Here is a 15,970-nt window from a genome sequence, read left to right on the forward strand (position 1 = left end):
TATACAAGTCTTTAAAATATTCATGGAAAATATGCCATTACTTGTAAATTTCATTTTCTATTAACTTTCTGAAATACCCTCATGTGTATTTGAGGAGGACAGACATTGATTGACTATAAGGAACTGCTTCACACAGTAATGGTGGCTGATAAGTCCCAAGATCTGCAGGCTAAGCTGGCAAACCTCAGGAGAACTGAGGGTGTGGTTCAAGTCCAAATGCCAGCAGGCTCTGGATCCAGGAAAATTCAATGCTTTACTTTAGTGTAAAGGCAGGAAAAGGCCATGGCACAGCTTGAGGGCAGTCTGATGGGAGGAATTCTCTCTTGCTTAAGGGAGGGTCAGTAGGTCTTCAAGTGACTGGATGAGGTCTACCCACACTAGGGAGAGCAGGCTGCTCACTTCAGCTTGACCCAATGTTCATCTCATCTGGAACACCTTCACAGAAACCCATGGCCCAGTCAAGTTGACATATAAAATTAACCATCACAATACCTCTACCACTCCAAGTAAGGGACAAGTCTTAGATCATAAAAGGTCTAATTTAATTTAGACTTCAGTAGTAGTAGTGAAATATAAGAACCAAAACAGAAATATAACTTCAGGGGCTCTGTACATGCCTCTGTGGAGAGTACAAGATCTATTTCAAAGTGTTAGTCCAACATCAAAAAGTTGTATTCTCTCATTGGCCAGATCAGTTTGAGAAAGCACGCACAAAATTATAGTAGTTAATCTTGCCTTCTTCATGAGAGCAAATCTGGATTAACTGCAAAAGAGAGCAGAAAAAACAGGTAAAAACCAATATGAGGGCTTCCTTCAGCTTACCTGCAGTGTACTTAGGCATGACAAACCCTACCTTGGTAAACCAGTTCCAAGTTTTCATATCCTCAGTTGATGCTAAAATGATCCTATGAACCTGGGAGGTAGGTTCAGGCATTACCCCAATTTTACACTAAATAAAAACAAAGCTTCAGAGAATACGCCTATCCAAGATTTTGGGACCAACATCCAGTATTTATGAGGGCAATGTCATTTTTAAAATCTTTTTTGTTTTTATATTCAAATTCAAGTCTTTGTCCACCCAGCCTATGAGGAGTAAGATTACTGAAATGCCAGGCTTCTTTAATCACAGGCAAATAAAAGAGTCTAGTAATGTCACTGCTAAAACCATGTCCCCTAAAGCCTAACTGGGCCTGGTAACTGACCTGTTGCGGTTATCTTTATATGACATATGAGGATCCACCCCACCCACCCCTTCCCGGTATCACTTCCCAGTGACTGCCATTCATCCCTTGCCTCTCGCTTCCCGTGTCAGAAAGTATGAATGACTTGAAAATCAAAAGCTTACCATGCTGTCAATCTAAGATCTGGGCAGCTAAATGGGTACTTGGCCCACATGAACAAATACCTGTCTCAACTTGACTGTGAGTCCCCTTGGCATCTGCCCCTCCAAGATCACCTCTGATGCTCTCCTTTTAGCCCTGACACGTTGATCTACCAATAACTCTCTGCTGTCTAGTTCCCGGCCCTGCCACAGCCACAGCAATTACAAAAGAATGCACCTACTAGAACCGGGGGCAGTTATCATAATCAGGATAAAACAGGAGATCTGGTCTGAGTGTCCTAAATCTTTCTGGGCTACAAAGCAATACAGATGTAACTGCCTTTAGGAAAGAATGATCAGTGCGCAGCCTCTGCCACCCACCCAGAGCAGTAGTAATTCATACTGACCTCCTTAACCAGGGAGTCATCAATCGGAACATTAAAAGATTCACAGATTTTAAAGAACGTCTCTCTGTCCACATAACCTGAAGCTTCCTTGTCACAAGTCTGAAACGCCTCACGAATGTTGTCTTTGCATGAATAATCTTTCAGCTGCTTCTGGATTGCGTCTATTAATGCTTCTAGTTCCTGCACGCCTGGATCTTCTTCAGTTTGCTTGCTGTAGAGAAAGGAAGGAAATGACTCGACATGGTATTTATTCTTGACCTATCTTATCTCAGCGACTGAAGTTCTCACTTGATGAAGTCAGGGAAGCTTCTAATGACAAACAGCTTTGACGCTGAGCTGACCAATAACCAAACACTTGACGGCAGAGGCTGGCTGTTGGCTGACGTCCACGTCAGGAAAGCCTCACTGGGGGGAGTTTTGTAACGGCCTCTCTTCCTGCCATCTGTGGAATCACTGCACCACAGGAGCCAGATTTGGTATTTGCAGGAATCACATGACTGTCTCTACTGCTGTTACGGATGAAGGTTCCCTCATCTAAAACTAAATGCCCATGAAAGAAAATATGTACATAATGATGCAGCCAGGAATCTTTCAGTTCTAACAGTCCCTCTTTAGTCCACGCTGAATTCTGTGAAAAGCTATCTATGGCAGTTAAGCGACTGCTCCGTGTGATGGCTTCTCAGCATTTACTGCAAAGATTAGTAACAGAGCTTTAGTCAGGGGGAGCTCCACCAGTCCCTTCCAAACACAACCACAGGAAGTAGAAGTTCAACTTTTATTTTCTCTGAAAGTGAAGGTACAGTTACAAAATGAAAGAATTTTAGAGCTGGAGAAGACTCACTCATATTTCATCTTCATAAATCCTTTAAGAGCAAAATGGAGCCTCATGGGCTCAGCCAGCACTTGTCCCCTTCCCAATCACGAAAAAACAGACTCTAAGACTTGGTGACTCTCCCTAGATCATGAGTCAAAGCCAAGACCAGAGCTCAGATCTCACTCTACTTCCAACACACTCTTTCAAGTATGCCCAAGTATACCTCACACAGAATTTGCCTCCTTCCATCATTTCAAAACTATCAATCCACCATTGCTTTTCTGTCCTTTATTTTCTTGCATGTGCTATTTAAAATGTTGACTGTTACCAACAGCCTCTTTCATCTTATTTTTCCTTTTTTTGTTTTTAGATTTTTTTATTTATTTGAAAGGCAGAGAGAGAGAGAGAGAGAGAGAGAATCTTCCACCCGCTGCAAATGGCCCCAATGGCAGCAACGGCTGATGCTGAGCCAATCCAAAGCCAGGAGCCAGGAGCTTCTTCCTGGTCTCCCACGTGGGTGCAGGGGCCCAAGCACTTGGGTCATCTTCTGCTGCTTTCTCAAGCACATTGGCAGGGAGCTGGATTGGAAGCGGAGCAGCTGGGACTCAAACTGTTACTCATGTGGGATGCCAGCACCAAAGAGGCTATGCCACAGCCTCAGCCCCCTTATTTTTCCTTTTTACGTGCAGGCAGATACTGATGGGAGAGCATATCATTCCTTTTTATATTTATAACAACACCTGAGGCTAGGTGCTTTACAAAGAAAAGAGGTTTGTGAGGTTCAAACCTCACAGTTTGTGAGGTTCAATGGCATGTTGCTGGCATTGGCTGAGCTCTGGTGAGGACCTCATAGTGGAGGGTATCACAATGGCAGAGCCAGAGAACAATTTGCTGGTCAGGCTCACTCTACAAACTTTTTATGAGAATGAACCAGGTTCCCACAAGAACTGCATCAGTTTCTTCAGAGGACAGCACTTGCAATGACCTAATCACTTCTACTAGGCTCCGCCTCTTAAAGGTTCTATTCCTCCCTTAAAGGGTCCAAGCTCCCAATACATAAACCCTTGGGGGCCATACTCAATCTTATCCAAACCACAACAGAGAGGTATAAAGTGGTATATAATCTTTCTGGAAGTAAGGAGGAAAAGCTCAGAAAACAATTTCAAATAACTTGACCTAAGGAAACAATCCTGGATTATGTGCAAGGAGACATCTATAAGAGAATTTTGAGATAGCCTGAATATCCCAAAATAGGGAATTAGTTAAATAATTGACACTACAATCAAGCAATGGGATAATAATATAGTCATCGACAGTGCTGGAGTAGACAGCTACTTTGTCAGTGAGGAAATCAAGAGGCAAAAGTATGTGGAGTGCTACTTTTTTGTGCAAGTTAAAGTAGACTAAGATATCTATAAATAAATCTAAGTAAATATATAAATAAATTTGCCTGTATTATGTAAAGAAACCTTGCTAAAATATTTAAAAAGCTATTGAGAGAGACCGTTACGGGACAGAGAGGAGGAAGTGGGGGGGGGCAGATACAGTGGGAAGAATTACTATGTTCCTCATGTTGTATTTATGATATATGTAAAAATAAAAAAAATGGGCAAGCGGGCCAGCATTGTGGCACAGTGGGTTAAACCAGTGCGTGCTGCACTGGCATCCCATAGGGGCACCATGTCCTGGTTGCTGCACTTATGATCCAGCTCCCTGCTAATGGCCTGGGAAAGCAGTGGAAGACGGCCCAACTCCTTGGGCCCCTGCACCTACATGGCAGACCTGGATGAAGTTCCTGGTTTCTGGCTTCAGACTGCTTCAGCCCTGCCTGATGTGGCCATCTGAAGAGTGAACCAGCACATGGAAGATCTCTCCTTGTGTGTCTCTCCCTCTCTCTCTTTAACCGTGCCTTCCAAATAATTTTTTTTAAATGGGCAAAAGACTTGAACAGATATTTCTTCAAAGATAGATATAAAATGGTAAACAAATAAAAAAATATGAAATAAAAATGTGAAAATATGTTCAAGATGATTAATTATAAGAGAATGCAAATCAATTCACAGTAGGATATCATCTTGTACCCACTATTTAAATCCACTATTTAAAAAATGGGGTGGGGGATTGTTGGGCTCACTAATTAAGCTGCTCATTGGGATACCACATCCCATATCAGAATGCCTGGGTCTGAGTCCCAGCTACTCTGCTTCTGTTCCAGCTTCCTGCTAATGTGCATCCTGGGAGGCAGCAGGTGATAGCTCAAATAGTTGGGTTCCTGCCACCCACATGGGAACCTAGATTGAGTTCCACGTTTCCAGTTTCAGTCTCACTCACCTTGAGTGAACCAGTGGTGGAGAGCTCTCTCTGTCTCTGTCTCTGTTCCTCCTTACCTCCATCCCTCCCTCTAAAAAAGCTAACTAACTAAATAGTAAAGAGAGAGAGAGACTGAGACTGTTACCTATGGGGAATAAGGAGTAAGAAGTAGGTAGATGGAAGATGTGAGGGAACAAATCTTTTCACTGGTCCCTTCATATATATATGACCCAGGTGAGTGTTATATCTACTTATAAGATGAAATTGTCAATGCTCTATAAACTATTTTATGATATCAGAAATGTTCACAACAGACTATGAAGTGAAAAAAGCCAGTCAAATAGTATTATGGAATTATTGCATAATTATGGAAATATTCCAATATGCATATTAAAAAATAAAATGTGAAGTAGTCATTTCTGGGTCATAAAATTTTAAAAATATTTTTGCATATTTTCATTTCTATTACCTACATTTTTACTCCCTAAATGTTTTTGTTCTGGACAATGTGTTACTTTTGTAGTAAGACAAAAATAATAGAATTTGTTATAAAAATTTCCAGTGTCTAAGGACTTCTTTGGCATTATTTATACAGAAATAGTATATGTTTACCAAGCAGGGGCAACTCAAATCATATAAACTAAATTATAAATAAATAACAGTCAAGGAGCTACTTCAGTGGCAGAATAGTCAAACTCAATCTTTTACATGTTCCCAGGAGCTACAGACACAGTGCACAGGGATTTAAAATGTGATCATTCATTCATTTTGGGAAGGAGACAATACTCCCTTCCCTGAATAGCCAGATGCCCAGATGCCTTCATCTAGCAGGGAAAATATCCCTGGCACCTGCTGCCTTTGAGCAGGATAGAGTAAATGCAGAGAGATGGCAAATGGTGGTACTATTTAAGGCAAAGCTAAAGTCACAGCCCCTACTTTACTGCTGTGGCTCAAGTCAGGGACTCTCCTATAAGAGATGCAAGTCCTAGGGCAAGATTTTGTTCCTGTGGGCTAACAAGGGAACACACAGGGGCCAGCTGGTTATGATAAACAGGGACCAGCCAACTAAAAGGTAGCTGGAGGTCTGCACAAGCCAGGTAAAGACTCTGTGCCAAGCACACCAAAGCCCTACTTACTTTCCATGAAAGTGACTGAGTTTTAAGGAATGACTAATTCTTTCCCTTAGGTAAGAGGGATGTCACAGTTCAATCTGCCCTTAAATCTATTTTGCTATGAGCACCCTGGCAAAATCCTCTACTTCATAAGAACTGAGTGGAATTCACATATTTCCTTAAAAAGCAAACAAACTGCAATCTTGTTCTTCCTTTCCTACAATATTTGGTTTCAGTGGTGGGCAACTCTGATACCAACACTATGTTAGAGCTTTAAACTGGCCATTTCAGGGTATGTGTTCGGTGCAGCAGTGAGGATGCCACTTGAGATGCCTACATTCCACATCAGAGTCCCTAGGTTGAAGTTCTGGCTCTGCTTCCAGTTCCAGCTTCCTGCTAATATAGACCCTGGGAGTAAACAGAGATGGCTCAAGTAGTTGGGTCCCTGCCACCCCCGTGAGAGACCCAGATTGAGTTCTAGGCTCCTGCCTTTGGCCTTGCCCAGCCCTAATTGTGGCAGGCACTTACAGAGTAAAGTAGCAGATGAAAGATCTCTTTCTCCATGCCTTTAAATAATAAATAAGCAGATGGATAGATAGATATATAGATACATAATTTATAAAAAGAAAGCAACCGTTTAAATTATAGAGATTCAGTGTGGACCCCCTGGTCTGACCTTGGCTCTTGATTTGATCCGTCTGTGACTTGGGGCCTGCCTCCCCTTTGCCCTGATAAAGGCAAACTCATTCTGAGGCAGTTACTTGCCCAGAGACTCTGGGCACCTAGGGGTCTGCTGGATCCCTGATTTCTTCGTGCTTGTCTCAGGTGGAACAGAAAAGATTGTAATAAAGAGTGTGGGCTCTGAATCTGACTACCTGATTAAAATCTCAGCTTTGATGAAACAACTGCTCTGTGGCTCAGTTTCCACATCTATAACACAGGAATGTTTGAGGGAAGCTACCTCATAAAGGCTGTTATGAGAATCAAATGGGTTAATTTTTAACAAAGTTCCTTTGACTGTCTTGTTAGAACTACTCATCCATTCAGTTAGTAACTGCTTATTGGACATGTTAAGCTCAAGGCTAGCTCCAGTAGAGGAGAGGAAAAAACTGCTGGGTGTGATGGGATCCTGACTCTAGTAAAGGGATTTTTGCTCTCTAGGTGGGGAGTTCCCATACAAATTTTAAAATCACTAACAGAAGGGAGGAATTTACCATCAATCACCATGTAAGGGGGCCAGTGCTGTGGCACAGTGGGTTAACACCCTGGCCTGAAGCACCGGCATCCTATATGGGTGCCGGTTTGAGACCCACTGCTCCACTTCCTATCCAGCTCTCTGTTATGGCCTGGGAAAGCAATGGAAGATGGCCCAAGTCCTTGGGCCCCTGCACCTGCATGGGAGACCTAGAAGAAGCTCTTGGATCCTGGCTTCGGATCAGTGCAGCTCTGGCCGTTGTGGCCAATTGGATGGCCAATTCCATTGGATGGAAGACCTCTCTCTGCCTTTCCTCTCTCTGTGTAACTCTTATTTCCAAATAAATAAATAAATAAATAAAATCACCATGTAAGGGGCGTTCAGAGGATGGGAGAACCAGGAAGGGCTGAACTGAAGGGTAGCATTTGACCTAGTCTTTGAAGGATGTGAGGCTTAGACAAGCAGGATGAAAATGAAGGGACTGTAGACAATGAGGAAGGCCTGAGAAAAAGCAGGAAGAGAATGCTAAACAAAACAAAACAAAACAGAATGCGTAAGGGGCTGGTGTTGTGGCACAGCAGGTTAAGCCAGTGCTTGCAATGTCGGTATCCCATATGGTGTCCGTCCATGTCCTAGCTGCTCCACTTCTAATCCAGTTCCCTGCAAATGCATCTGGGAAAGCAGCAGATGACAGTAGCAGTGCTTGGGCTCCTGCCACCCGTGTGAGAAACCTGGATGGAGTTCCAGGCTCCTGGCTTTAGCCTGGGCCATTTGGGGGCTGAACCATCCGATGGAAGATTCTCTCTCTGTCTCTTTCTCTCTCTCTGTGTGTGTGCATGTGTGTGTGTGTGAGAGAGAGAGAGAGAGAGACTCTGCCTTTCAAATAAATAATCAAATCTTTAAAAAATAAATAAACCTGAGTGCAGTATAGTGTATAGGAAAAGGGGGACTAGAATTCTAATTTAAATGGTCATTTGGAGCCATACTATGGTGGTTTTTATATACCAGACTAAAAACTTTAGAATTTTTTTTAAAGTGATAGCTTCAAAGTAGTATGGTGAGTTTGGAGCCAGGTTCTAGGAGGCTTTACCTACGTTATTGCAACTTTATGAGATGGATAAGCACACAGAGAATAAGGAACATCAGGTGTACTGGAAACATGAAAGTCGCAATAGATTTATTTTTAGATACACATGGCACAAGGTGCTGGGGTTCAGATGGATGAAGACATGTTGAACAGGCAGACAGGAAGGTAGGAGTAGGTTCAGGATGGACAGCAAAAGATACTCTTCCGTGTCAACAGAGTCTAGAGAAGGCAAATGAGGACCAAAACTAGGACTATGCGAAACACTAAAGTAGTAGGCAGAAGTAGGAAAAAACATGCTGAATAGGCTTTCAGAGAGGTAGGAGAAATAGAGGCTGACTTTTGCAGAATTCAAGAGAAGAATTCAAAAAGGAGTAGTAGAGTGCTCAATGATAATACTTATCATTCTGACTGTTTCTGTACCAAAAGCTTTATTGGAATGCAGCCACTCTCTTCATTTACATACTATCTATGGCTGCTTTCATATGACCTGGACACAGTGGAGCGGTTACAGGGCAGATGGTGTGGCCCACAGAGCTCAAACTATTTACTCCCTGTCCCTGTACAAAGTTTGCCAACCGCTGTTCTAGATTATGAGTTCCTGATTCTCACATATTTGCTGAAGCATTTAAGAGAAGCTCTGGCATATATGTAAGCTCAAATATCTGTTGAATTAATGAACACATGAAAAAAGGCTATAATATTTGGAAACAATAACTTTTAAAAAAGCGATTTGTGAAGAATGTCTGGATTCTGGAGCAATAAGGAGGGAAGTGGTTACAGACACAACATAGAAGAATTAAGTTTGGAGAAATGGGAGGAGCTACTTATATCTGATAAAAGAGGACAAAGAGAAGATGAGTGATGGTATAGAAATATTCTAAGATAAAAGAGTGGGGAAATTGAAGATGAGCACAGTGGATAATTTGATTTCTTCTTTGAAACCAACTGCAAATTGAATATGGAAGAGGTTGGGGCTTAAAGCAAATGGAAAAGGAAATGAGAATATTTGGAAACTTTTTCAGGAGTAGTGGCTCGAAATGAAAAAGAAAGGATCAAAAGGATCACTGGGCCAGAGAGGAGGGTCCTCTTGAAGCTGAAGAGCACAAATGGGCATGCTAATGGAACAAGAGTAATACGCACGAATGTGCATGTGTTTACCTATGCAAGTCACACAGGTTGGTTTTCTGTAGAGGGTGGGTTTGTGAGCCATCTGCATTTGTTATCCTTCAGTCTGGGTTCCAAATATTAACAAGAGGATTACAAACACCAAAAGAACATAAGAACTTCAAGATATAAAGTCAATACTCAGTTACCTGAATGCGATTCTAATTTTCTGAATCAAAGAAAACAAATGCTAACTCCAATTCCTTCATCTTGTAGTTGACACGTGACATAAAAGGTACTCAGGATCCTCTTTCTTTAATATTAGCATAACTAATCAAATAAAGGATTGGCATTTCCTTAGAGCAGGATTCATTATCAGACAGGACAATTAGAAGCCAAAGATAAAAAGGTTAGAAGACTCAGAAGGTGCAAGACTTGGATTCATATTATCTTCATGTGTTTTTCTCTCATTCATCTCTCTGATCCATTGGAAGAGAAGAGAGGAAAGATAAGGATCAAAAAAAGGATAGCAGTGGATCCCTTATCCTAGAACTTGGATTTCTCTTTATTTTTATTGGTGTCTTATTTTAAATGCTCCAGTGGCATTTTTTCTCATCATTTAAAAAAAAAGATATTTTGCTTGTAGTATACTGAAGGAAGATGTCCAGTGTCTGCTGGTATTTACCTAGACATTGGAGAATTATAGAAGAAAAAGTTTGTGAAATACTTAAATTAAATCTTTGATCATGAATATCAAATAGGCCTTTAATGCAGTCCTGCAACCAAAGTGCTGCCCTAGTCCATTCAGCCTCCACTTTCCTTTGTGCCTACCCTATTTCTTTTAGTCCTGATACAATGTTTTTTTCATAATTTTTTAAAAAAAGATTTATTTATTTATTGAAAGAGTTACAGACTTACAGAGAGGGAGATAAACGGAGAGAGATCTTCCATTCACTGGTTCACTCCCCAGATGGCTGCAACTGCCAGGGCTGGGCCAAGCTGAAGCCAGGAGCCAGGCGCTTCCTCCAGGTCTCCCACATGAACGGCAGGGGCTCAAACACCCGGGCTAACAAATGCTAACTCCAATTCCTTCATCTTGTAATTGACACTCTGCTGCTTTTTCCCAGGCCATTAGCAGGGAGTTGGATCAGAAGTGGAGCAGTCAGGACATAAACCAGCACCCATAAGGGATGCTGGCATTGCAGGCAGAGGCAATACCACAACTTTAGCCTCTTTTTGTACATTTTAACATCTCTGAATTAAGACACATTTTTCAATTGGTGGAGAGTATGGTTATAGCTGACAATTTTTTCTTTGTTAGTAGTAGATAAAATAATGCTATGTATTTATTTTCATGTTATTTTATATACATTTATCCTATTTAAATATCCAACAAAATAAAGCATATTACAACTTTTCATCACTCCTACAGCATGCTACATTGAATGCAATGAAACAATCAGAAGGGCCTCCCCAACCATATCTACTACCTACCTACAAGCATCTGTTGAAATCTTTCCTTAGTATAGAGTTGGTCTTCTGTATATAAAGGTAATTAAAAATTAATCTAAATGAAGAATGGGATGGGACAGGAGTAGGGGTAGGAGGGTGAGTATGGGGGAAAGAACCGCTATATTCCTAAAGTTGTACCTATGAAATTTATATTTATTAAAAAACTTTCTAAAAAATAGTATATACGTGTCCTGAGGCCAAAAGATCTGAGACTTGCTGCCCTAGATGAAGTTAGTGCTTTCATTTAAAGCCAGTTCCTCCACTTGTTCAGTAAACTTCATCCTCTCTCACATACTCCAGCAATTCTTCTCTCCACCCCTCACACACATCCACCCATGTTTTCCTCTCTACAGAATTATTCCCATTTACACACAAACATGCTGTAACTTTTTCTATTTTAAAACAGAAAGAAAATCAAAACAAAACCTTCTTCCAACTTTGCTTCCTCTGCCAGCTAGCTACTGCTATTTCCCTGTTCCCCTCTGCACCAAACCTCAAAAAAGTTGACTGCACTTTCAGTCTAAAGTTTCTCTCTCTTCCTATTCTCTCTTAAATTTACTCACATCAAGTTTTCTTATATCTTCCATTCCACTAAAACTCCACATTAAGGTCCTCAATTTCCTGCTAGATCCCCATTTGACACCATGAATCACTTTGTCTTCCTTGATATACAGGCAGTTCTGGATTTGCACAGTTCTGTCATGCATGAATTCCAATTATAACCAGTTAGTAAAGTAACCTAGTCATCCCCCAATATGGCTCAAATTCCAGTTACCCACAGTTTATTAACAGTTTTTTAACTGTGGGTAGTGGAAGAAAGGACAACCTTCTTTGTCAGGTATCTAGTCCACTAATCATGATGTAAATAGCAGATGTGCATCATGATCAGTGACAATCATGTCACTTCTTTCAAAGTCTGTTGGTGATAAGTCACTGTGCATCAAGTTTTCAGTTCACAAACAGTAAAGTGTATAGCTGCATTGTCTCTGTTTCTCAGTGATACATTCCTGTGGTATTTTATAAAAATGGATTGCCAAAAGAGGAAAATACAACAAAGAAACAAAACATGATGGTGGCACAGTGAGTTAAGCCACTGCTTGGAATGCCTGCATTCCAGATCAGAGTGCCTGGGATTGAATCCCACCACCACTTCCTAACCAATTTTCTGCTAACATGCGCACTAGGAAGCAGTATATGATGTCTCAAATACTTGAATCCCTACCTCCCACATGAGAGATCCAGATGGAGTTCCTGACTCCTGCCTTGGCCAGCTCAGCTCTATTTCAGGCATTTGGTGAATGAACCAGTGGATGGAAGAGCTCTCTGTCTCTGTCTCTCTCTCTTGCTCTGCCTTTCCAATAAGTAAAAATAAATAAACTTAAAGAAAAATGTCAATGATTAAATATTCTTTAAAATGAAACAAAAAGTGGTAACACTAGAAATGAAATTAGAGTAAATGGAATTTAAATGGAATTTACTCCATAAAGGGAGTTACAGGGAGCAGGCATTTAACCTACTCATTAAAACACCTGTGTACCATATTGGAGTACTTGCATTCAATTCCCAGCTTTGGCTCCTGACTCCAACTTCCTTCTAATGTAGACCCTGGGAAGCAGCTGTGATGGCTCAAGTAATTATGTTCCTGCCACCCACGAGGGAGACTTGGACTGAGTTCCTGGCTCTTGGCTTCAGCCTGGCGCAGTACTGGCTGTTAGAAGCATTTGAGGAGTGAACCAGCGACAGGAGTCCTCTGTCTCTGTCTCTGTCTCTCTTACTGCCTTTAAACAAGCAAACAAACAAACTACAAAACCAAAAAAGTTATAGAAGAAACAGCTGCCTGTGGCAATGCTGACACTGTTACCTTTCAAGACTCTAGATACATATCTGCTAATTCACTGCCCAAATGCCCTCAACAGCTAGAGCTGGGTCAGGTTGAAGCCAGGAGCCAAAAATTCCCCTGAGTCTTCCACAGAGGTGGCAGAAATCCAAACACTTGGGCCATCACTTGCTACCCCCCCCCCCCAGGCACTTAGCAAGAAGTTGGACTGGAAACAGAGACAGGACTCAATCTCAGGCACTCTGATATGGGGATGCAGGCATACCAAGTGATGGCTTATCCACTGTTCACAATGCCCACTCCTGCTCAAACTACTCTTAAGAGTTCTTTACAAAGAAGAAAACATTTTAATTCTCAACATTCCCAACGTTTTATATTATAGTGTGTTGAATAAAAATTAGCTTATTATTCTCTATTGTATTAACAACTAAAAACTCGTTTAAAAATTTTCCCTATACATTTAAAAAAGAGATTCATTTTATTTATTTGAAAGGCAGAGTTACAGCTAGAGAGAGGGAGATGTCTTCTATCATCTGGTTCACTTTCCAAATGGCCACAATGGCCAGGGCTGGGCCAGACTGAAGCCAGGAACCAGGAGCTTCATCCGGGTCTCTCACAAGGGTGCAGGGGCCCAAGTGCTTGGACCATCCTCTGCTGCTTTCCCAGGTGCATTAGCAGGGAGCTGGATCAGAAGCGGAGCAGCTGGACATGAACTGGTGCCCATATGGGATGCCAGTGTCACAGGTGGTGGCCTTACACATTATGCCACAATGCCAGTCTCTCCCTATACATTTATGACAACATCAGTTTGTGATGTTGTGAGAAAAATTTTTAAAGGTCGCAGAACAATAGCAAATTTTTGATTCATTATTAAAATTTATTTTTAATCATCATTGTTACAGTCTTGCACTACAGTATAAAGGGAGAACTGCCTGAACTTTATTTGGCTTTGAGAATATCACATTCATTTGGTCTTCTTCCTCTTTCTTTGGTCATCCTTTGAGTCTCTTTAACTTTTAGTGTTGACAGCTCCACAGCTTAGTCCTTGGAGTTATTTTCTCTTTATCTACAATAACTTCCTTAGATATTTTATCCAATGTCGTATCATCTCCATGCCAACACTGCCACAGCAACAGCTCCAGCCCAGATCAATTGAACTCCACTTTTACATATCCAACAGCCTGTGCCACTCTCAGATATTTAAAGCCAAAATCCTTACTCCACCTAAAAAAATCTTCTCTACCCAGAGTCTACATCTTTCCGACCTTAGCTGATGACAGTTCCTTCCTTCCAATTGCTCAGGCCCAAAATTTTGGGATCATTCTTTACTGTTCTCTTTAACATGCACTATATAATCCATCTAAAGTCCTACTTACTCTACCTTCAAAATATATCCAAAGCAAACCACCACCCCCTCAGCTAATGCTGCTGTGGTCCATGTATCACCATATCTTGCCTGGATTACTGCAATATTCTTCTAACTAATCTTCATCTTATTTTATTTTCAATACAGCAGAGTAGTTTGTTTATAACAAATGTCAAATTTTGTCATTCCTCTACTCAGAACCTCCCAGTGACTCTCCATTTTACTCATAGAAAAGCCAACATCTTTCTAAAGACCTAGTAGGTTCTACATAATCTGGTCCCTTGTTAATTTTCTAATTCTATTTGTTACTCTTTTTTCTGTCATTGAATCCATTTTAGCCACTGTCACTGGCTTACTTCTGGCCAGTGTTACTTGAGTACTCTAGGCTGGACATGCTACCATTAATTAAGAAAATTAATTCACCATTCCTTTTTCCTGAAAAGCTCTTCCTCCAGCATCCACCTGGCTAATTTCCTGACTTTCAAGTACTTGCTCAATGTCACTATCTCAGGGTGGAACCACTTATCTTGTTCAATTCTAACACATTGCCACCCTTCAGAAATCCCTATCAGTCATATGTTGCTCCTTTTCCCCATAGCACTTACCATCCAATATAATATATAATTTACTTATTTGTGTGATTGTCTCTCTCCTTATGCTTAGAAGGTCAACAACTCCATCAGGGCAGCAATTTCTAATCTCTTCTGCTTACTGAATAAAGCCCAAGGATCTAGTGATAGTATCTGAAACCTAGTAGGCATCCAGTAATTGTTAAATAAATGGAGTTGAGAAAGTTCTAAGCTTCTTATTATAGTGAACTCAGGGAGTGTTCTGTGTATATTGAGTAACTCTTAACCTGGTAGAGGAAATCCAAAAAATGTATAATGCGATTACCCATTCACTTTGTCAAAAATCTACTGAATATCTCCTATGTGCCAAAGCTAAAGTGAAACCTAGGCAGTCAAGACATACTTTTCCAATTTTGATGCTGGAGCTTCTCGCTTTTGGATAAGACTTTGAACTGATGAGAGCGCTTCTGGTGAGTACTGGGCAGGATTGCTTTCCATGTATTTCAGAACATACTCGTCTGTATCAAGGATAACAAACCGATGGCCAAACACTGTGGAGAGGGTAGTAATAAACTTAGGTTGGCTATGTTTCCCTCATGCATTCACAAAGAAAAATAATATTAACCCTTAAATGAGAAATGACAAATTGAGAGCCATGCATTTGTGACCCGGACTAAAGAACTTTCAATAATAGCTCTAAAAACTAATATGCAGAAGTTCACTAGTCAGTCTTTAAAAAGTTCAGTGGCAACATCTACAAACATTACCAATTTAGAGTTTAATTGATAAGAAAGAAGAGTAAGACATTCTAATATATATGTATATTATTTTAGAACATTAGCTCTCCCATAGCTGGAATAAACGTAATTGCCTTTTACCAGGGTTAAATGAATGAAATTCTAACTAAGCCCATTCACCCAATCAGCAGAAAATTCTGAGTTGTGTTTAGACCTACCCTCAATCACAGCACCAATGAAGAAGTCACCAGGGCTATAGTAGATGGGGTTGTCCACTGAAGAATGTGGCTTAACAACTCTAGTTCTGCCAAGGTACTTGCCCCCAATGATACCAGAATTGCGAACTGGGGGCTCAAAGATACTGATCATGTCAGTGGCTAGAAAGTAAGAGAAGATAAAGCGGCGATTTTTGTCTTCTGGGATAGGAGATTCCTAGAAAAGTGATGAAAAGAGGATATTATGAAGGTGTATGTACCCAGGTACCCTAAAAATGTCTATAGGGGCCAGGTATTTAATATAAATGAAGCAAGTTAGGTTTATATTAATATAAACAAACTGCATAGGGGTACTTCAGTGGCCCAGGAGTACATGCCTCATCT

At 40.9% G+C, this 15,970-nt stretch overlaps 1 protein-coding gene across 3 annotated transcripts in view; it reads right to left on the reverse strand.

Moving 5' to 3' along the window:
• Positions 1–520: 520 nt before the first annotated feature.
• EFHC1 (EF-hand domain containing 1) overlaps positions 521–15,970 on the reverse strand; it is a 90,494-nt gene continuing 75,044 nt past the window's right edge. For all 3 annotated transcript variants that reach the window (XM_051855624.3, XM_089333168.1, XM_089333170.1), the window contains 4 exons: positions 15,590–15,803; positions 15,038–15,185; positions 1,729–1,939; positions 521–763 (listed from right to left, as the gene is read on the reverse strand). In XM_051855624.3, the coding sequence (XP_051711584.2) occupies positions 692–763; positions 1,729–1,939; positions 15,038–15,185; positions 15,590–15,803 (645 nt within the window). In that variant the 3' untranslated portion in view covers positions 521–691. The remainder of the gene's footprint in view (positions 764–1,728; positions 1,940–15,037; positions 15,186–15,589; positions 15,804–15,970) is intronic.

Source organism: Oryctolagus cuniculus, chromosome 5, assembly GCF_051225735.1.
Source record: "Oryctolagus cuniculus isolate XC-2025 breed Fujian yellow rabbit chromosome 5, ASM5122573v1, whole genome shotgun sequence".
NCBI lineage: Eukaryota > Metazoa > Chordata > Mammalia > Lagomorpha > Leporidae > Oryctolagus > Oryctolagus cuniculus.